We start from the raw sequence: 22,288 nt of genomic DNA, 5'->3' as shown, positions 1-22,288 counted from the left end.
AATGTTTCAGGTACAACAGAGGAGAGAGATGTCACAGCACAGAAGGCCCGCTGTCTGATCAGCTTGCTGGTGGAAAAGGGGTGTGATGCATGTGGAAAATTCATCTTCAAACTCGCAGAGAGGGACCCCAATCTCTATAGTACTCTTAGGCTTCATCATGACAGTGAGAAACTCCCTTATTATCCTCACTGCACTGGGTATGCTGATCCCCAGCAGGATATAGTGGAAGTGCCTGTACATACATCACAGTCTGCCACACCTCAGTTTTACAGAAGTGCTTGTCACAAGTTATTGAGGGTGTCAGAATCTGTGGATATAAGGAAATGCCATCCATATGTACTGTATATGTCAGACTTGGTTTTACATTCAGTGGGTCAATTGCAATGAACAAAAAGCTGCAGATGATCCTGTGGTTAGTACTTCAGGATGACACTGAACTAGTGTGCTAGTTAGCACCAATTGGAACGAACCAAAAAATTCCAGATAGTCCCCAGGTGCGGATTAAAAATGTTCCCAATTGCAACGAACTCCAGATGACTGCTGCCCCCTAGATGTGCCTGATATACAGTACTAAATTAAACCATCAAACTCTTTAGACCAAGTACAAGAGTTACCGTAATAACTCAAAGTTAAAATGAGAAACCTCATTAAAACCACGTTTTCTGAAACGAAACCATTCATAACACAGACATCAAATATATACAATACAGAATATTTAGCAAAGCTTTCAATTTTTAATAAGGCGTAAAATATAATTAAATAAATAACGATACACTTGTATTAATCACTCCAAGGTCGCTAAATGTAAACCATGAGGGTGGAGATTGTCTTCAGCCTACATGTCAGCTGGTTATTAAGCGGTCTCCTTTGTAAGCTGACACCCTGGGATCCTTCAAGAAGCTGCTTGATGAGATTCTGGAATCAATACGCTACTAACAACCAAATGTTGTATATTCTAAGTGTGCCTCATTGTTCCAGTATTTCGATTGGTGCAAAGATGTTTGGTGACAATGGTTTCGTTTTGTGTGCTCGAAGGGTACAGTCTGGCCGAGTGACATCCAGATATTATTGCATACAATGAGCAGGGGTTTAAAAGGCAATATTGTTTACCAAGGCGGCAGTCAGAAGACTGATAGAGTTGCTGGAACCCCGGCTGCAAACTAGAGGAAGAGGAGGGCCTCCTAATGACCCAGTATTCAGGTTTTAATAGCTATGCGGGTTTATGCCAAGGGATCCTTCTTGCGTGTTTGTTGGGGGGGGGTCTGATTAGCATCCACGAAAGCACCGTTTGCCATGTTATTCACATGATCTCAAATCTCATAGAGGCACTTCATGAATGCTACGTCGTCATGCCCAATGAAGAGGAGCAACAAGATATTTGCACTGCATTTTATTCTACATCTGGAATACCTGGAGTTATTGGGGCCATAGGCCATAGACTGCATTGGCATTTTTCTGTATCATGACAAAATGGCAAATTTGAATTGAACATCAATATATAGTACTTTTATGAGATTACTTCACATTGACAAACATTTAAACGGTATTGTGACAATCGAGTCACCTGTGCGAGTAACTGCATTGTAAGACCACGAGAAACGCCGGCACAGACGTGTAGGATTTATTAAACACAAAGCAGAAAATAAACAAACAGGTTATGTGACGCTACCAACGATGGTAACACACAGAGGACACATACAGAAGACAGGCAGGCAGCAAGTCTCAATCGAGCGCCCGTCTGTAAACAGTCATTTGATCAAACATAACTCCAAAAAGCACACAAAACAAACCTTTTTCCACATATAAATTACACCAACACTAAGAACATAAGAACACAAGAAAGTTTACAAACGAGAGGAGGCCATTCAGACAATCTTGCTCATTTGGTTGTTAGTAGCTTATTGATCCCAGAATCTCATCAAGCAGCTTCTTGAAGGATCCCAGGGTGTCAGCTTCAACAACATTACTGGGGAGTTGGTTCCAGACGCTCACAATTCTCTGTGTAAAAAAGTGCCTCCTATTTTCTGTTCTGAATGCCCCTTTATCTAATCTCCATTTGTGAACCCTGGTCCTTGTTTCTTTTTTCAGGTCAAAAAAGTCCCCTGGGTCGACATTCTCAATACCTTATAGAATTTTGAATGTTTGAATCAGATCACTGCGTAGTCTTCTTTGTTCAAGACTGAATAGATTCAATTCTTTTAGCCTGTCTGCATACGACATGCCTTTTAAACCCGGGATAATTCTGGTCGCTCTTCTTTGCACTCTTTCTGCTACAGGTATGTTTAAAAGAAAACAGTAAAGAAATGAAAAAGGAAAGAATGTACACTTACATGCTGAATGCAGTAATTACACATCCTTTCTCTTGAAAAACTACCCAGCGTAGATTGCTCCTTGCGCACGTTGCCTGGTTGCAGTTTGTGTGAAGATGACGGACAGGCAATGATTGCATTCGTCATGCATGATTCGTACTACAATAGGTCATCTTTGAGTTAGCGTTATCTTTGAATTAGTCCACCATGGTCTTTGTTTTCACCAAGAGAATAACACACTTGACACTGGAGAAAGTTCAGTGTCGGTCAGTACTGAGATTGTTGTATCCGGGTCGATCTTGTACGTGATCGTTCTAATAGGCCTAATTTGCATTGAAAAAATCGGTTCATGCTGTTGGGATCGTTAAACGTGTGTTTGTTATAAGAAGGGTTCGTTATAGTGAAGTAAATCCTTTGAACTATAACAAAGTGTAATCAATGTGTTTGTGAGCGCAGCCCGCACTGAGGTTTGGAGAGAGTCTTGATCCTCTGCTGCAGACTAAACCTGAGCTTCAGCTGATCCCCAACTCATTTGTTCATTGCAATTGGAACTGACTTAATCCGCAGCTGGGGATGATCCTCAGGAAAGTACCATGCTAGCTAGACCGCAACTTAGTACGCTTGATGCGTACTAACTCCGAATGCTTGTTGCAATTGACCCAGTATGTCTAGAGAACAACTTGTTCAATTTTGTTGAAACTTGGTGTAACAGGGGTGTTTTGTTACTATGTGGGTATCCGCTGAGAGACGAGATGATTGAAAATGCTGCTTAGATGTCCAGGTTTTATTAATAATCACAGGCAGTTGTTGTTGCCCGCCACTAGGATACCAGCAGTGGTATCTCTAGTGCGGGAGGACACACACACACAAAAATAAAAAATAAAATACAGTGAGAAAAAACAGCTATAAAACAAAAGCTGGCCAAACATGGGCCGAGTGCTGCTCCCACTAAAAGGGAGGTCGTGCTCCAGGAACCTTCTCTCTACACAAACTAAATAAACTATGGAGGGATTAAAATCCCCTCAATTAACACACTGTGGTCCTCGGTCATGCACTTGGTTCCCACTCCCTGGCTCTCCGCACAGTCATGAATCCTCACGCTGGTACACAGACTAAGAACAAAGGACTGGCTTTCCAGCCCCTTTTTAAAAACGTGTGGCAAGAGTTAATTGATAATTAATTATTCAATTACACCTGACCACCTGCTGCCCATTAGATTTCAATTAGGCAGGGAGGGGTCTAACCTCCCAGCCCTGCCATATATAGCACACACTTTGTTTTTGCAAATATAGTAGTCTCCAGCTAAGAGAAGACCCCTCGGGAAGCAAGCGAAGTGTTCTCTTAGCCGAAGTGTTCTCGAAGACAAAGTTGACCACGACACAATATAAATAAATAAATAAATAAATAAATAAATAAATAAATAAATATTTATTACTTGTCATGACATATGTGCATCAGCATATGAAATGAACAGAATACGTATGCGAAAAGCAGTAGGCAAGTGTATGTTAATAAACTATATTGATGCACAAAAGAATTGCAACACTCAGGTCTAATGGATTTAATCAAATATTTTAAACATAGATATCAAACAAAATCACAGAAAATGTGAACAAAAATACAGATCAAAGAATCATGATACTGAAGTTTTCAGTATGAAACATGACACACTGTCAAAATGAAAACATTACAAAGTTAGTGTCGGGTATGACCTGCCTGAGGCATAGACCTGATCAGCCTCTGGATAGACTGCTGCGGGATGTTCCGCCACTCTTCCTGTGCAGCTGCAGCCAGCTGGCGATGGTTGGCTGCTTGCGGTTGTCTCCTGTGGATGGCACTGGCGAGTTGGTCCCACAGATATTCTATTGGACTCAGGTCAGTAGAACATCTGTGGGAACATCAAGACCTCTGCATTGTTTTCTTGAAGTCATGCAATTGTAATCCTAGCACTGTGTGGTCTTGCATTGTCCTGCTGGAAAATCGACACTTCTGGATTGGCTTGCAGGAACGGAAAAACTGTTGCCTCAAGGACTGCGTCAATGTATTGCTGAGCAGTAAGGGTGCCCTCAATCTGCACCAAAGGCATTCTTCTGTTAAAGGAGATTCTTCCCCACATCTTCACATTTCTACCACCCCACCAGTTGGCTTAAACATCGCAACAGTCAGCATAATGCTCACCACAACGTGGTGGGCCGGTGTGGTGTCCCTCTGCCTTCCAGGGCATGGCCTGTCCGTCACAGAGCCGGTTTCCTGGTTTCTCTGGATTATTCTCCCCTGCTAGAATATTGTTTAAGGAATGTCATAACCTGTTACACAAGTGACCCCCCAAAACCCCTAATTTCCGACAAATCCCTCAGCAAATAATACAAATACAGAGGGTATACAGAGGCATCTGTGTGTCTGTCTGTTTCTACTTCATCATGCTAGCTCTAATATTGTCTTTTCAACTGGCAGTGGATGAATATCACTGACATGATTGTTCTGATTTGTAATGTTTCAGGTAGGATTCTGTTCCGTATGATTCCGAAGTACATTAAGAGTGCTGCAGTACTCGAGGGGCTGCTGAAGGACATGCAGGAGATGAAGCAGCTGAGTGATGGAGAGGTGGAGAAAGTGAAGAAACAGGCCAGCACACAGCGCATGACCTCCCACCTGACAAGCATGGTGATGAAGAAGGGGGATCCCATCAGAGAGAACTTCCTCTCCAAACTCGCAGAGAGGGACACCGAATTCTACAGAAAATGTAGTCATGATTTGGACCCAGGTGAGACCCTCAATCATTATACACTGCAAATTTCCTTATTCACAAAAACTTTTATTTTTCTGTAATAAGAAAATGTGTACATGCATGTGTGATTTGTGATGTTGTTTCAGTTTGGAGGCTAAGGGAGGTGCAATCCCAGTTTGCCAACAGAGTGAGTGATGCCGTGATCGAGGGGCTACTGAAGGACATGCTGAAGATGAAGGTGCTGAGCGATGAGGATGTGGAGGAAGTGAGGTAGGCTCAGCTTCCTATTCCATTGTAATGTCTGGATCCCAGTATCTGTGCCAGCTATATAAGTATAAGGAATGCAGCAGCTCAAAAGGGAGAAGGGTTCAGGTAAAAAAATATATATCTTTACTGTTTTGTATTCATTTTAACATGTAGTCAATTACAGGACAGCAGCATGCATATAAGAAAGGCTATTAGACACAAGCATGTTACTAAGGAGAGGTTGAGAATGTCTTTCATTTTGGTGTTTGCCTATTTCTGTTTTTCACACCACACAAATACTGTTTTTTCTTTTTTAATGCACTTTTGAGAAGTGTATTTTAATGTTTGCATGGTACACACAGTTTGCATTATTTTTAAGGGGATTCAGTATTCAGTGGGTTTTCCTACTGAAAGAATAATAGTAGTTAAAAGTCAAGACTGGAGGGTGCCTGTGTGGCTCTCCTGGTAGAAGCATAGCTGCATGGTGAGCAGGGTGAGTCGTACATTGCAGGCTCAGGTCCTGGACGGTCTTTTCTGGGGATTCCGAAGGGAGCGTTGGCTATGGCGCTCCTGTGGATTAGGGAGGCTAAACCATTGGGGGACTGTTTCTCCTCATCGAAATACATCGAACCCTGCTGGCCTGGTGCCCAGTGAGCTCAAAAGCGGACACCTGCAGGGCTTGCCTTTGTCCTCCAGAGGCCGGTAGCTCACTGACATCCACTCTCGAGTTCCTGGAAGCTGGCTCGGTCGTGGGATCGGGGGACGTCCCTTCAGTTCTCCTGACCTGTGTGGGGAATTGCTGCGGTGAGGGGAAAAATTGATTGGACATTTCAAATTGTGGAGGAAATCGGGGCTAAAATAATTGGGCACACTAAATAAAATAAAAAAATCAAGACTGGAATACACTGTAGTTACTATGAACATGTGCATTACAGATTGATTTCTCTATATATGAAGGCAGCTTGATAGTGTGCATCCTTAGCTCTTCCACATTTCTTTATTATTCTGTTTTAGGGATGCTCCCCAGAATACCAGGCTCCAGTCTTGGTTGGTGGAGCAGATCAACAGTGGGCGGTACCCTGGTCTGAGCTGGACTAATGAGGCACTAAAACAGTTTCGAATCCCATGGAAACATCACCACCGGAAGGACTCGACACCTGAGGACAGAATGATATTCAAGGTGGGTTGACGCTAATTTTAAAGATAAAAGATCTGTGATAGTTTGAACCTTCACCCCTGAGGGCAGCTATTGGTATTTAAATTTTCAGGAGTGATATAGTTAATGCAGCAGCTCAATGCCCTACGAGGCGAGGGCTTGTGTAGGAAGCCGTCAGGGGAACAGAAAAATATTTAACCCTTTACAGTGGCTGCCGTCAAACAAAATCTTGGTGGCCTGTTAACACTGCATTGTTGTTTAATGTTTAGCAGCATACATTTTTTAGGTTTTAAATGTTAAAGCGAACACACAAACAGCAAAATAAATAAAATAATAAACTTACCACGCAGGCTTAGCAGCGCTGAATGAAATCATCATCGCTGTCTTCCGATGCAGAGCTATCTGAGTCACTTTCAGTCCACCTTCTGTTTGGTTCAGAAAATTGGGTCTTGAGAATGCTGTCTACAGTCGTGTTAGCACGAAAATAAAAATAGCGACAAAACTTTTTTCAATTGCAGCATCCACGGCTCGGACAGTTTTTGTTTCTGAACTACTACTATGGGTTTCTTTAAAACACAGCACAATACATTCCCACAGTCCCCCAGTGACCTGATGATGCAGGACAAGAACTTCCGAATTTAGTCACGTTAGGATATAACACAGAAGTTTCCTTTGGCCTGGGTCAGTCAGGGCTGGCCAGCACCAGCCCCGGCCCGCAGTTGAAATGAAGCATAAGTTATCCCAGGACTGAAAGTTTGGTGAGGTCAAAACTGCTTGCTTTGCACAAAACTGTGAAATTAAAAGGCACTGCACTCCACTGAATCAAGAGGTCATTATCAGTGGGTGTAGCTGATGTTTCTGGTGATCCGTAAATGAAATACTGGGACCTGCTTCGAAGCCACGAGAAAAAAGTAAACAGACCGAAAGTATATATTATATTAGAAAATGAGGAACATTTTTTAAATAAAAGTAGCAACTACAAAAGAAAGAGTGTTTATTCTCAGTCTGTTCACTTTATATCTAGGACTGGGCAGTGGCGACAGGTCGTTACTGGGAGGGTATTGACAAGCCCGATCCTGCTGCCTGGAGGAGGAATTTCCGGTGCGCTCTGGCTAAAGACAAGATCCTGGTGTTGCGTGCTGATCACAGTCAAGATGCAGTCGATCCACACAAGATATATCAGATCGATAGCAGTAAGAGTTTGGGTGTCTTTTTTATTTATTTATTTATTTATTTATTTATTTAACCATTTTTAAATCTAATTAAATATGGTGAAGAAAGACAAATGATCAGCTGTAGATCTGGTCCCTCAGTCTCTCACAGATTATTATCTTGCACACTTTGTTTAGGACTGTACATTCAGCCATTACTCAAGATTATAAGCAGCAGTTTTCTGTAAAAGTGTGTTTCCAGTTTTTCCTCCACTTGTATTTCCTTGAGTTTTTCTCTTGTCAATACTGTGTTTTTTGCTTTTTTATGCAGACGCAGATTCCAGATTGGAAGAAAGAGGCAGGCTGCCATCTCTCCTAAACGAACATTTTAGCAACCGCTTGTCCTTTAAGGTAGAGTAATCTCCCTCTTAACATCCCACATTCTCCTGCTCTATTTCTCTCAAGGTCTGATATACAGTGTAAGCAAATTACATAAAAATGGCATTGTCCAGTAAAACAGAAAGCATGCTGCCTTGCTGCATTGCTAACAGCTAAATGGTGCATATTACATTTAAGAGACAGTCCTATTTAAATTATGCGCACTGCACAATATTTTCCCCCATTGACAAGCATTGCACTCGATATTAAAAATGTTGGCTGTCTGCAGGCTAGCATGTATGACTATAAGCATTTATTTTTTGTTATATCCTATTTTTGCATATATTTTGCACAAAATGTCATTTGCATCAATAGGGCAAACTCCGTTCAATCAGTGCTCTTATTCACAGAGGAGGCAAGCTTTACACAATTGTGTGAAGTATATGTGAACCAAGGTTGTTTATCTGTTTTAGATCACAGAATTCATCACATTTCGACCTACAATACACCATGAGGGATACCGTAAATACTACAGGTAAAGTATGCATTAAAAATGTGTTGTATTCCTTATGGACTGAAAAGCTAGTGTGAGAAGCTGTATACCCAAATGTTTAAGATGTGCATATTTCCTCATGTTTGATCATGCTTGTGTCATACACATGGGTGGAAGTGGCCAGTGGTCATTTTGACTGAAACTCATGGGGCAAAACCAATTCACATAATATACATTTTATAAAAAAAATCATACACAATCTCTGCTTAACTCAGTCAGATGCCTTAAATACAGAGTTCGTACAGTTTTTCTGATACACATTTCAAGGATATAATTCAAGGAGTTTGTTATGCAATTTCCAATGTGGATAACTAATAACCAACTGTAAAAATAAAGCTTTGCATGAACAGTTTATTTAACTGTATAACAACAAAAATCTAAATTATACTCCCTTTGCGTACAGATAAGCTGGACCAGCAGACTTTATTATTCAGTAAGAGTCAGTTTTGGTATCTATAGGTGAGTGCTTCATTCTAAAAGCTGTACAACAATTCAGTGTTTTAATAAATGTCAGAAACAATAGTCCAATAATTTTGTCCCTCAAGCATAGGCGCCTAACTTAGTTAAAAAGTGTGGAGCAACGTGAAGGACTACCTGCCGAGGGTAGAGGCGCACATTTATTTATTTTATAATTTTTATTTATTTATTTATTTATTTATTTTCAATTACAAAGCTCTAAGAAACCAAGCAAACCTTGGTGTTGTGAAGTTCTGGTTTTAGTAATTGTAAACCGACAACATTGGGCAGGTGTTTCAGTATAAAATGTTACTGAGCATTAATTACAAATACATGCAAATAACACCAAATAGCACAACCAGAAGCAATCTCTGCACAGTGCTGCACCTAGAATTCCCACATGTAGTTTATTAAAGGAAAGTGTTAATCAAACAAAGAAAAGCAAGTACTGTTCTTTTGAAGGTAAGCATTCCCTAAGTAAGGCAGTTCAAAATACTTGCCATGTCAGTGTTCATGTAGGGTACGCTTTATTGTGTTCTTATTTTATAAATGTCAGACTATGGGCATCTTCTGAATGACATTTTTTTTTTTATTATTAAATTACATTTTAAACCGTTTAAAGGCAAAACCGTAACAAAACACTAATGTGTATACACAGAGCAAAACAATACTGGGGCAAAATATTATAGGCTGCCCCCCCCCCCCCCGTGCCATAGGTCTCAATTAAGTTACAGTTCAACAGGAGAAAAAAAAAACTCTAAAAGGTCACAAAAAGGTACATGCGTAACCATTTTACAGTTTTCCATGATAAAAAATATACCCCCCCCCTCCCCCCTTCTGATTTATTTGCTATTTCTATACGAGTCATAGGAATGGACCTGGGTGAGGCCATTTTGACAGAATTTTGTCTACATATGGAAAACTTTCACCGACAGATACAGCACACCTGGACGCTAGCAGTCACTTTTTTAATGTTTTGTTCTGACGTCTAGGTTTTCGTTCAAGAAAGAAGGAGAATACCAGTGTGAGATCACAGCTCTGATTTTTGACGTGGCGTCTCCAGCTGAAGTTGTGTATGGGACTGAGCACTGGGAGAAGTGTCCCCTAGACCAGAGCTCCCTGCTTCCTGCCGGCCCGCTGTATAATATAAACAGTCCACACGGAGCATTGGGGCACCTTTCCTTCCCACATTCGGAGTGCTCCTCTGGTCAGTGGCAACTTGAAATTGCTGAAACTCAAGCTATCTTAACAATTTGTTATTTACAGTCCCTGAACTCAAATACATGAGAGGGAATGAATAACAAGCATGAGAACAAGCAGACATGTGTCTAAAGCAGCCACAAAAGTGCAGTCCTGTTGGTGACTATCAGGTAAAACTGTAGCACATGTCACTGCAGATGAGAAAGAAACCCCACATTCACTGGTATATTATTTCAAGAAATCCTGCATTATGTTTTAGAACCAGCAGTCTAAAGATTTCTCTTTAGTGGCATTTTCTGTTTTGTCTTTTTCGGTTTAAATTTAAACTCCTTTCATCTTTTTTTTTCTTTTTTCAGAAGATCAAAATCACTTGATGGTGGCACACTACAAGAATGAAAATGTTGAGATGATTAAACCAAGCGAAGTGACAGAAACTCACATCAAGATAAAAGTGACAGAAATGTCTCTCTTTGGTCTCGTGAGAAGACTCCTGAACTATAAAACTCAAAGTAAAGCTCAGGTGCTTCTGTTTCTCAGGCAGCTGACTGAGATAAAGAAGCTGAATGTTTTCTTGCTCTCCTCAAATGTTGTTTTAGATGATGTAAGTAAAAGACTGGAGAAGCTCAATATTTTCAATACTATTAAATGTAGTCATTCAATTTTTGACCAGCTCTTGCTATTCCAGGTTTAATGAACACTTTTTTTCACCCCTTCAAAGGTGCAAGAGAAACAAAAAGGCAGTATTTTCATTGAGACAAGTTCACACTGTGTTGTGTTGGAAGAGGAAAAGTACAGCGTTTCATGTGACCAGGAAAATGCTCATGTACAACCAGACGTAAGCTAAGCTTTTAACATTTACTTTATATAGACTGGCCTTCTGAAACACAAAGCTGTTTGTAATGTAATATGTCACGATGTAAAATATAAGCATTTTAGCTGATATTTTTCACATGTCTAGTGGAATCCATAACCATTTTGTCATTCCCACAATTGAAGTTCTGCAGGTTTTATTTTCACCATGACCTGACATGGCAGACACAGTATTACCATTCCAATGATATATCGATTGGTTCTCATGGTTCAGCCCTGAGTGGGTTCTGTGTGGGATATGCAAAGAAAGCTTTCCCCAGTATACAGTACTTTACTAAATTGAATGGTAACATGGAATTGAACAAATCACTACATGGTAGCTCATGTGTCCACCAATAACAAAATAACAGCAAAAGCATTTGTCACAGGATATACATGTTTGCTTTTCTGATTAGGTTGGGTAATAAATACTATGTGTAGGAACTTGAACACAAGTAGACCAAAACTAAACCTTATAAAAGATTTGTTTCCCTACACTTTTACAGACGTATGATTTTGTAAGAGACTACGGTCCCAACTTCCCCCCAACATTTGAAATCTTTTTGAACAATGACGTTAAAGGTCTGACTCTTGAGGTTTTCAAAAGCACCAGAAGGGATGCTTCGGTCTGGTCTCGCAGAGTATGGCTTGATGGTAAGAGGGTTCATTTGTAATTAAGTGACCTAAAAAACTAGCAATAATTAAATTGCCAGCTTTTGATAATGCCATGCCTGAATTTGAATTCATTAATAACTATTTTAATTAAGTGAATCTGTTCAACTGGAATTTCTTTGTTTTTCAACTGGAAATACAAATGTGGAAAACTTCAATAATGTTATTATTAAATGTAAGTGATTTTTTTAAATGTAATATCTATACACATATACTCTAAACCAGTGGTTGGCAATCTTTTCAGCTCAAGTACCAGTGTTTCCAGCAGGGACGGCCAGGTGTACCAGTGACTATGTGCAATCTGAAACGGCTGTTGTAAAACCGAGACCTACCCCATTACAAGCAGGTTTGTTGTTTCTGTACTCGCTTGTTTGATGCCTCATTCTGCTAAATGGTTCATCTATGCAGCTGATGATTGTAATGATATCATTACATTTTTCAGAGCAGTACACTTCCTAATTACAGTCAGCATTTCTGCGTTCTGCTTTCACGTTTCTTAAAATGGTCAGTTTAAGGAATAAAGCTGACCCTGCTTTAGTACAAGACTCACGCTACATTACTGTTTTCATTGGTAACAGTATTCCGAAATTACCGTGCTTGCTTCTTTGGCTTAAGAAATATTATCAGCTCGTCATCTAACTGGGGAATCTACAGCACAATTAAATCATTCTTAAACTCCTGAGGGTAAACAAAACGTTGGGTTATTGGAGTTCACAAAGATGACTTTTCAGCTGGGTACGGTGACCTTTTCACTTTCTTTTTTGTTTAATTGTTGAGCTTTTTACTGCATCACAGCCCTTCATTAATTATTTTCTTTATTTTAAGTTTACAAGGCATGTTGTTAATGCATGTGTGCAACACACAAACCTGAAGTTTATTTTTCTTAAATGCAGCTGCTCATTTTAAGCAATTTTTTTTACACAACAGTACTCACTCACTTTTGGTCACCATCATAACTGTTGCATGAAACTGGGGTTCCCGTATTCTGCTGCACTTAGCAGTAGCAAACACATTTTGGTATTCGTCTATTCATGACTGATGGTAAAAAGCCACAAATGTTCAGTACAAAAGCTTCAAACTTTACCTAATCAGGACAGACCTTTTAGTTTGTTTGCTAGTTTTGTTAATACCAGTAATATCCAGCCATGAAAAATGAAGAGGCACTATTAGAAGAGCACCAATTAAAATACAGAACAGATCATTTCATTCCGCCGCCTTCATTCTGCATGTTGAAGTAGAAAGAAGTCTTAGTTAATCGACTTGTTTTTATTATTTTCTCCCCAATTTGAAATGCCCAATTATTTTTTTAGGTTCAGCTCACCGCTATCACCTCTGCGCTGACTTGGGAGGGGCGAAGATGAACACACGCTGTCCTCCGAAGCATGTGCCGTCAGCCGCCCGCTTCTTTACACTCTGCAGACTCACCGTGCAGCCGCCTCAGAGCTACAGCGTCGGAGGACAACGCAGCTCTGGGCAGCTTACAGGCAAGCCCGCAGGCGCCCAGCCAGACTACAGGGGTCGCTGGTGCGCAGTGAGCCGAGGACACCCTGGCCGACCTAACCATCCCTCCCCCCGGACGACGCTCGGCCAATTGAGCGCCGCCCCCTGGGAGCTCCCATCCTCGGTCGGCTGTGGAATAGCCTGGACTCGAACCGGCGACGTCCAGGCTATAGAGCGCATCCTGCACTCTAGCGAGACCTTTTACTGGATGCGCCACTCGGGAGCCCCCTAACTTGTTTCACTTTTTAATAAAAATAGTCGGCAAAAAACATATTTAAAGGCAGGTACATTCATCAGAAAAAAACAAAAAAAACCAAAAAACAAACTAAATATATTTTAAATACCAATATTGCATTGAAATAAAGACAAAACATCAATCAAAGCAACTGCCTATACCTGCCACTCAGGAAAGGAGAGAAGTGGGGGCTACAAAGACTCGACATACTGTAAGTAAATAGACACAATTTATCACATGCTGTCGAGCTGCAGACTGTTGACTCAACTCGAAACAGCCATGTATACACATGGCCTATTCACAGAGCCCAGTGCTTGGGACTTGGCTGTGGCGACGCCGCAGAATCCCTATATATATATATACAGTATATATATATATATAATATATAAGGCATATTTATTTATAGTACGTTGGTGTCTATCAGGGACAAGCCACCGAACCCCTGCCTACAATGACCTAATAATATTCAGAAGCTTTAATATTGTTACAATGTGTATAATCCGGGTCCACTGAACTGCATTTTACAAGCCGCTTCCACTAAGCGGTCTAGCATTGGAATAATAATAAGCAGAATTCGCTAAATTGCGGTCTACCAAGGGAATGCATTATTCTTTATTATTAGGCTGATATGTACTTCTATTTAATCAACATTTATTACTTTGCCTTACCTTGAAAAAAACAAAGTCGCTAATCCTTGATTGTTTGGAAGCCATTCGAACACGTTTAACTAACAGCTCTGGGGGTATGAACTGAGTCGTACGGTGTCTCTGTAGTCTGCAGTGACAGTACAAGATTTCGAAGAGCACACGGGCTGTAGATATCAGCGGGACTTGGGAATGCATGTATACACACAATGAGGAATGAAATGCATTTTATTTTGTGGCAAAACAATGTGTAAAAGTGTCTAAATAAATAATTAGTATGATTTTAACCGAGGCCCTTGCCTTGGGTGCCTCATAGCTGGCAACGGCCTTGTGTGTGTGTGTGTATGTGTGTGTGTGTGTCTCTCTCTCTCTCTCTCTCTCTCTCGCTCTCTCTCTCTTTCTAATATATATATATATATATATATATATATATATATATATATATATATATATATACTGTGTATATATATATATATATATATATATATATATATATATATATATATATATACATATATATAATGTATATTGTATGTTTTATTTTCTCAGGTTTCCCTGGTAAGTGGCAATCACTTTTCTTTCAACACAGGTTAACACACCCTGTTAACTATGTGGTGTAGGCGATAGCCAAGACAGGAGACCTATATTAATAGCCAAAGAAAACCCTGCTATTTTGTAACCCTGTATTTACAAATGGAAACAAAATACAATAGTGAATACTATAAAGTGACCCCATTAAAAACTCCCATTGCATTGAGGTTTGAATGTACTCCCAGCTAAGTTCAGGACTCAAACATCCAGTCTTAATGCAATCTCTATTTGTTTTGCTTTTTGAATGCAGACACATAAAAACATACACATTATCAACACAATATATTTACCTACATAAAAAAAATGAGCTTTTTTATTAACAAATCTTTAAAAAAAATCAGTGTGCTGAACGGCGTTCGTGTGGAAATAACTACCAGGGCTGGAGAGTTCTTGCTGTATTTTGAGTGCTGGATTAGTGATGGCTTGTTGTGTCTCAGATGAGAGGTTGAAGGCTCTGCGGTGCTGTATTTTGACTGCTGGATTAATGATTGCTTGTTGTGTCTCAGGTGAGAGGTTGAAGGCTCTGCGTTGCTGTATTTCGACTGCTGGATTAATGATGGCTTGTTGTGTCTCAGGTGAGAGGTTGAAGGCGGTGCGGACGAGGCTCATCGAGGGGCTGAACGCCTCAGTAATCCGGGACCTGCTGGATGACATGCTGCACATGAATGTGTTGAACGATGGCGAGGTGGAGAGTGTGAAGGAGGGGCAGACCTGCACCAAGGACAAGGCCAGCTGCCTGATCGACATGGTGAGGAAAAAGGGGAGTTCTGCAAGTAAGAAACTCATCTACAAACTTGCAGAGAGGGACCCTGCCTTATACGTCGCACTCGGGCTTCACATTCAATCAGTCGACTAAGAAGTGAATAACTGCTTATAATAGATTCTTCAATATAAAACCCTAATCCATCAAAACAGAACTAAAAAATAACCCTCTGATATCTGGCCTATTCTAAATCCAGTGTCACTGCACACTATTGTCTCCATAGAAAAGCATTGCACTCTGCTGTATCAGGACAGCTCAACCAGCTTGTATTCAACCTCCAGTCTTGCAGGACTAGCTAGGGTTTCATTTACAAGGCAGGGTGAACTACACTATAATAATGTATCCTCCAAGTCTCACTGAGAAGGCTTTTAGAAATGCTACGACAATGGTAAATGTTTGAAAAAGATGGTTTTACCATGGAGGGGAACCCAGGCTTTCCTCTAAACACAATACAACTCCAGCAGCGAGTTCAAATAGCCAAATAAAACGTATCAAAAACAAAAGCATGTATGCCTAATAAATTGTGATTGATTGATTGGTTTCATTTACAAGGCAGGGTGAATTATCCTAATATATTCTCCAAGGCCTGGACCAAATCAAAACATTGACAACCCTCTAATCACAATTTACACAACTGTATTTAAGAGTGTTTTCTTTTTTTCTGTAAGAATCTTATTTCTTCTACTCATAAAAGCACCCGCCATCAAATTCTAAGTTGTTTTTGCTTATGAGTTATAACTAATACTTTTGTACTGTGAGTTTTGAGACTTAGATGTGTTTTTTTTATAGAAACGTTTTCATACTAACTTTTGAACTTGATAACATTCATTTAAAAATCCGGGTGTCTACTTCACAGTCTTGCACCAGGGCCCAGTAAATCCTAGCTCCGACACTCGTGGAAAGTGTCATACACCCATGTATCTGGACTTTGTTTTGTTTATCCAATGAGACACCAGTTATATATTCCACCCCACAGAACCTTGTCCACTCCCCACAATACCTCCCAGGTTATTTGGGAGTTGATCTAAAACTGGGCACCATATGTTCAGAAAGACTCCTCATCCTCCCTCAATACAGTACTCAGTCTTTCAAGGGGGAGGGCTTTAACAATCTCCCCGTACCACTGATTGACACTTGGTGGGTTGTATCAAATCCAGTTTATCCAAATGCATTTTCTGGCAACAAACAGCTTTCAGTTTCAGTTGGGCGGGACTTAGCGTAATCCAACTGGGACACAGGCCCAGAATAAAGAGCCTGGGATCCTTGTCCAACCTGCAATCAAACATGATCTCCAATTCCAGCCGGATCCCGTTCCAAAAGGAAGTTATCACTGGGCATGTCCAGAAGCAATGGAGAGGAGTTCTAATGTCCTTTTTACATTCGGAGCAGGTCGGTGAGATCCGTGGGTTTATTTTATGAGATATAAGGTGTTCTATGCACACGATGCTAAATCTTATGCTTGCTGTATTGCACAAGCCGTCTCTTCAGGTGATCCACCCAGATCCCTCTTCCAAGATCCAGGACCCCATTGACATTACAGATAACACAGGAAGTCACTGAGTAGAAAGGAGACAATGCATTTTTTGGAATTCATCGATTTTTAAAGAATATTGTCCACGTGGGTCAGCACCGGTAATCCTGGAGAGAGCACACTATTTGTTTACTTGGAATATCATATTTATTGTATCATATACATATACATTATTGTATCTATCATATAAGTCAGCAATACACAAACTGTTTTCAAGATCAAAAAAATGAAATGAATAAATGGTGACCGAAGGGATATGTTACTGACAGTATCGGGTGATGAGGTCTCAGGCTGGTGCAGGGCTGTTTTCTTACTTATTGACTTATAATAATGGGATGCTGTGTCAAAGTGGTGAATGATTACAGGTGTGTGCAGTGCAGAATGGATACAAAATACACAGACAATGATTTCCAGGTGCAAGGGTGTTTATTGTTTTTACAATGTCCAGAGCCTTAGGGCAAACACCTGTAAATAATAAATGTTGGAAGTGATACAGCGGCGTGTATCACTTTGTTTGAAATCGTCGGGTTTGACCCGAAACCAATAACAAAAAGTCCTGTTCTTTCCTCACCCACACGTAACACAGAACACAAGGTTAACGAGTGCATCCGCTCCTCCAATCCTCGGATGCCACGCCGTTTACCATCTGGGTCATTGAGTTTGGATACCGTAGCCATTTAGTTTAGTTAAGGGTACTCTGTTCCTTTTACACAGTGCCCTCACAGGTCGAGAGGGAGATCTAACACCAAGAATCATTTGATCTCAGTCGCATATCCCACCGCTCAGAGAGTCTACCTTTCCCATTACTCCCTCCTCCCGGGAGAAATAATCTGCATTTTGGTGGTCTTTCCCCGCACGGTGTACCATGTGGTACATAAAGGGCTGCAATGCCAGATACCACCGAGTTATCTGGGCATTGCTGTCCTTCATTGTGCTTAACCACTTGAGTGGGGCGTGGTCAGTGACGAGATCAAATGAGTGTCCCAGCAGGTAGCATCTCAAAGAGTGAGTAGCCCATTTAATGGCTAAACACTCCTTTTCGACTACGGAGTAGTTACGCACCCGAGGGAGCATCTTCTTATATATATTCTTATATTCTTATATATATTCTTCTTATATACCATTTGGGACTGTACCCAAACCGACATCCGACGCATCGGTGTGGAGGATGATTCTCTTGGTGAAGTCTGGAGTGATGAGAGCGGGGGCCTGGCAAAGTCTCTGCTTAACAATATCAAACGCCCCCTGACATTCTTCTGACCACTTAATTGAATTTGGTGCATTCTTCCTGGTGAGGTCAACTAAGGGATTAACCACTGTGGCATACTCAGGGATAAAGCAGCGGTAATAACCGGCTAACCCTAGTAGAAACTTCACCTGAGCCTTGGTTTTGGGGATTGCCGTGTCCACCAAGGCCTGGACCTTGGTGTCAATGGGTTTCACCCTGCCATTCCCCATTATAAATCCCAAGTATTGTCTCTTTCTTGGCAAACGCATATTTTCGCAAGTTAGCTGTCTCACCAGGTGGATCTGTAAATCACTACATCATCAATATACGCTGCCGCATATTCACGATGTGCATGTAAAACCTGGTCCATCAGTCTCTAGAAGGCAGCGGGTGCACCATGTAGCCCAAACGTAAGTTGAATCATAATTGTAATAGGGTATTTGTATTGTGATGTAATGTTTATACTAACCACTCACTTCCGGTAGCTCATGAATATTAATATAAAACCGTCTACATGTCTTTTCTGCACACATACAATGTGCCTATTTGGCCAGTAGGGGTCATTCATTACTATACCAATAATAATTTGTAATTAAGTATATCTACCATAGATATAAAAATGTTCTATGTCTATGATAACTACCAATATAGCGTTTTTCCAAAATGTAAGAAGTTAAATTACCTTATAATAAAAATAATACTAATGTATGTATTTGGCTGACACTTTTATGCAAAGCGACTTACAGGGGTACAATTAATTATTTTTACATACAAATTCTGGTACCTATTTATACAGTTGGATTTTTACAGTAACAATCTGGGTAAAGTACCTTGCTCACGGATACAGCAGCAGTGTCCCACCTGGGATATAACAGCTTCAACATTTGTGTAACTTTCCATTGGAAATGGTGGGGCTAAATATTCTAAGAGCTGTATCTTAAAAAAAAAAAAAAAAAAAAAAAAAAAAGTGCTATACTAGGATTTTAATAAGAACATTTAAGGTTCAGAAAAGCATGATATGAAAATAGTGTTATCTTGCATAAACTAACAATTACAATGTTAAGGATTTTATTCCCCCTTACTTTTTTTCTGATGAAAAAACATACCATTACAATCTTCAAGTGGAGGGTATTTGTCCTGATGTAAAATTGCACAAGTTAATAGGGAGTAACTTTACATAAGATATATGACAAACCTTTACAGATTAAATGAGGTATCGCACAGATTAATAAAAAAAAGCAAATGGCAACACAAATAGACAGCACATTGATAGAAGATTTACATTATAATTTTAATACGATTTGGAAAGACAGGAACAATGTAGTGACTTAACCCTGTAGGGAGGAAATACACTAGTCAACCCATTGGTCATCTTTAAAATCCTCATCAACATCATCCTCATCCTCCTCATCCTCATCTAAAAGAGAGATTTTATGTAAGGGAATAGAGAAAGAAATGTAATAATGTATAATTTTAAATTATAGTTGATTGTAATAGAAATATAATAGTAAGATACATAGGAAATGTAACATATTATTATTATTATTATTATTTAGTTATTTGGCAGACGCCTTTATCCAAGGCAGCTTAGTGTTTTTCAAACATTAAAATACAATATACTATATATATATATATATATATATATATATATATATATATATATATATAGTATATTTTATATATATATATACACACACACACACATACACAACATTACACAGTGTAACAACAAATTCAGTCACATTATCAAGGCACAATGATTTTTTTAGACAAAAATATTAAGTACAGTAAATGAAAAATTGAAAATATCTACAGCATTTCAAAATGGATTTTATTAGAAAATTGCAAAATATGAAGTGATCAGGCAATCCAAAATATATATTTTTTCACCAAGAAAGCAACAATATGTTTGGAGGAAGACAGGAGAAGAATTTAAAGAAAAGTTCATCCTGCCCAGTGTTAAACATGGTTGAGGTAGTGTGATGGCATGGGCTTGCTTTTCTTCCTCATGCACTTGGAGACCTTTGTATTGTAGAAGGATCCATGAATCCTGGAGGTTGTGTGGTTATGGTTATGAGGCTCACACGGCAGTTTTCACTCACCCACCCTGCAATATACACTAGCATTTGCAACCAGTGTATTGAACTTCATTGGCAGATATGTGTGGTCATGTACCACACTGCCGCAGTCCTCAAATGGTGAATTTCCCACATCAGGTTCTAAAATTCTCCTTCCAGACGGCACTCGAACAAAGTCTGTCTTGTCCTGTGCGGTTACATTTCCTGTTGTTCCTCCTTGAACACCGCAGCGCGTCACAAGGTGACGGAAGGCAGCCTTGAACTGTCCAGCCGACAGTAAAAATCAAAAACAAAAAGCTACAACTCACAATAGGTAAAAGCTCAATTTTCAAACATTTTGTATTGACTGCATGCTTTCACAAATGCATACGTCTGAAATTTGCTTCACAATTACATGATGCAGAATATGTAGAATAGTACATATCATAAGAAACGCCCACCAGCTTTGCACAAGCAAAAACTAAAACTTAGAGTAACAAAATGGCAGTAAACATTGACATTACCCAATCCCCGAACAGCGTTGAAGAACAGATCCACATGGTCTTGTCTGACCTCGTAGGTCAACACATACTTCTGCTTAGTAAGAGTTTCTGGAAGCAGCTGTAGCAGTGAGATAACTACGACAAATCCTGTGGTAACTGTATGTCTGGGGAACATAAGCATTCACCCATCTTACAGACATGAAAAGCCCTACAGAAATCACAAGGAGGTAACTTTACACTGTCACAGTGTCATGAAATTAGAAGCAATCGCTACACAAATGTATCAGGCTATAGTTCAGGTATCAAATTCATACTCACTATATATGTTTTATATCTGTAAGTCATAAATGATAATTTACCTTGCTGTGCAATAGTTTGGCTTGTTGTCTTTTGTCTTTAAAGGATAACAAATAGGCTCTTGTTTCCTGCAGAAAACCACTGGTGCTATGATGTGGCGGAGTGCAGCTTGTGTCCTCCAGTCCCTGGGTTTCTGTGGTTGAAGACATCAAACAGTCGACCCACAGTCTAAAAGAAAAACAGAAAACAAACGTTATATAGTACAAGTCACAATTACCACACGCACAACACAACGACCCCATTCACCTTCCTCAATGAAATGTACAGTTGGCATACACCCAGAGAATTTAGATTTCAGATATAATTTATTGAAAACGCTTGTCACAAATGCAACATTTAAAATCAATTTGACAATAAAATCTGGAAATACATCTTTGAGGTTAGCAATTAAATCTGGGAAAATAAATCTGGGTTTTGTCCAAATAAATTATTTATCTATGACCAAGATACTCGACTCCGCCTTTACTTCGTTCTGTCACACTGCGCACAAAGGGTTATGGGATAAGGTGAGAGGTCGGGAGAAATGTGCTCAAAGCACATTGCGCAATTTGATTATATCGCTTTACTCAAAGACCAAAGAAGCTGTCTCTTCTTATCTGTTTCGTTCTTTGCTTGTTTGGTATTTTTCCATTTCACAATTTGAGCAGAATGATTTGCTCAAAACCTCTAATAACCATTTCTTCTTTTTTGTTTCGTTCTTTGCTTGTTTGATATTTTCCGTTTCGCAATTTGAGGAAAACAATTGCTTTAATTTTGTTCTTTGATAATGTGTAAATGCTCAAATTGTGAAATGGATATACTATATATATATAAACACACACACACACACACACACACACAAACATTGACTGTATTTTGTTTTCACATAAGCACTCTGAAAAGCACGTTCTACAAAATATAGTCCTATAGCTCTGTGAAATGAGTGTACAAATCAGCGCTTTTAAAACTGTATACATTTATTTGAATGAACTGAGAATAAAGATGGGAAAAAATTATTGTGCAAGTGTTTATTATTATTATTATTATTATTATTATTATTATTATTATTATTATTATTATTATTATTATTATGTCTTTTCATTGGTAATGGATTTGAATATTTCCAGATATTGCGCAGTTATTATTATTGTTGTTATTATTAATGCTTCTGGGAAAGTTGCTTGTAACTGGACAGTAGAAGG

General features: G+C 39.6%; 1 protein-coding gene across 4 annotated transcripts in view; it reads left to right on the top strand.

Moving 5' to 3' along the window:
* The window catches only part of LOC117407784 (uncharacterized), a 29,027-nt gene extending 7,106 nt beyond the window's left edge, over window positions 1-21,921 (top strand). For 2 of the 4 annotated variants that reach the window (XM_059015473.1, XM_059015474.1), the window contains exons 4-16: window positions 11-163; window positions 4,810-5,073; window positions 5,184-5,307; window positions 6,298-6,463; window positions 7,464-7,632; window positions 7,922-8,001; window positions 8,442-8,503; window positions 9,970-10,184; window positions 10,534-10,778; window positions 10,896-11,012; window positions 11,533-11,680; window positions 11,943-12,044; window positions 13,009-14,385. In XM_059015473.1, the coding sequence (XP_058871456.1) occupies window positions 11-163; window positions 4,810-5,073; window positions 5,184-5,307; window positions 6,298-6,463; window positions 7,464-7,632; window positions 7,922-8,001; window positions 8,442-8,503; window positions 9,970-10,184; window positions 10,534-10,778; window positions 10,896-11,012; window positions 11,533-11,680; window positions 11,943-12,044; window positions 13,009-13,430 (2,267 nt within the window). In that variant the 3' untranslated portion in view covers window positions 13,431-14,385. Of the gene's footprint in view, window positions 1-10; window positions 164-4,809; window positions 5,074-5,183; window positions 5,308-6,297; window positions 6,464-7,463; window positions 7,633-7,921; window positions 8,002-8,441; window positions 8,504-9,969; window positions 10,185-10,533; window positions 10,779-10,895; window positions 11,013-11,532; window positions 11,681-11,942; window positions 12,045-13,008; window positions 14,386-15,243; window positions 16,140-21,181 lie in introns of those variants that run through there. The other 2 variants (XM_059015476.1, XM_059015475.1) reach the window with 2 other exon arrangements.
* The last annotated feature ends 367 nt before the right edge of the window (window positions 21,922-22,288 follow it).

Source organism: Acipenser ruthenus, chromosome 50, assembly GCF_902713425.1.
Source record: "Acipenser ruthenus chromosome 50, fAciRut3.2 maternal haplotype, whole genome shotgun sequence".
Lineage (NCBI taxonomy): Eukaryota > Metazoa > Chordata > Actinopteri > Acipenseriformes > Acipenseridae > Acipenser > Acipenser ruthenus.
The sequence above is the reverse complement of the archived record's forward strand: the minus strand, read 5'-3'. Positions and strand labels throughout refer to the sequence as shown.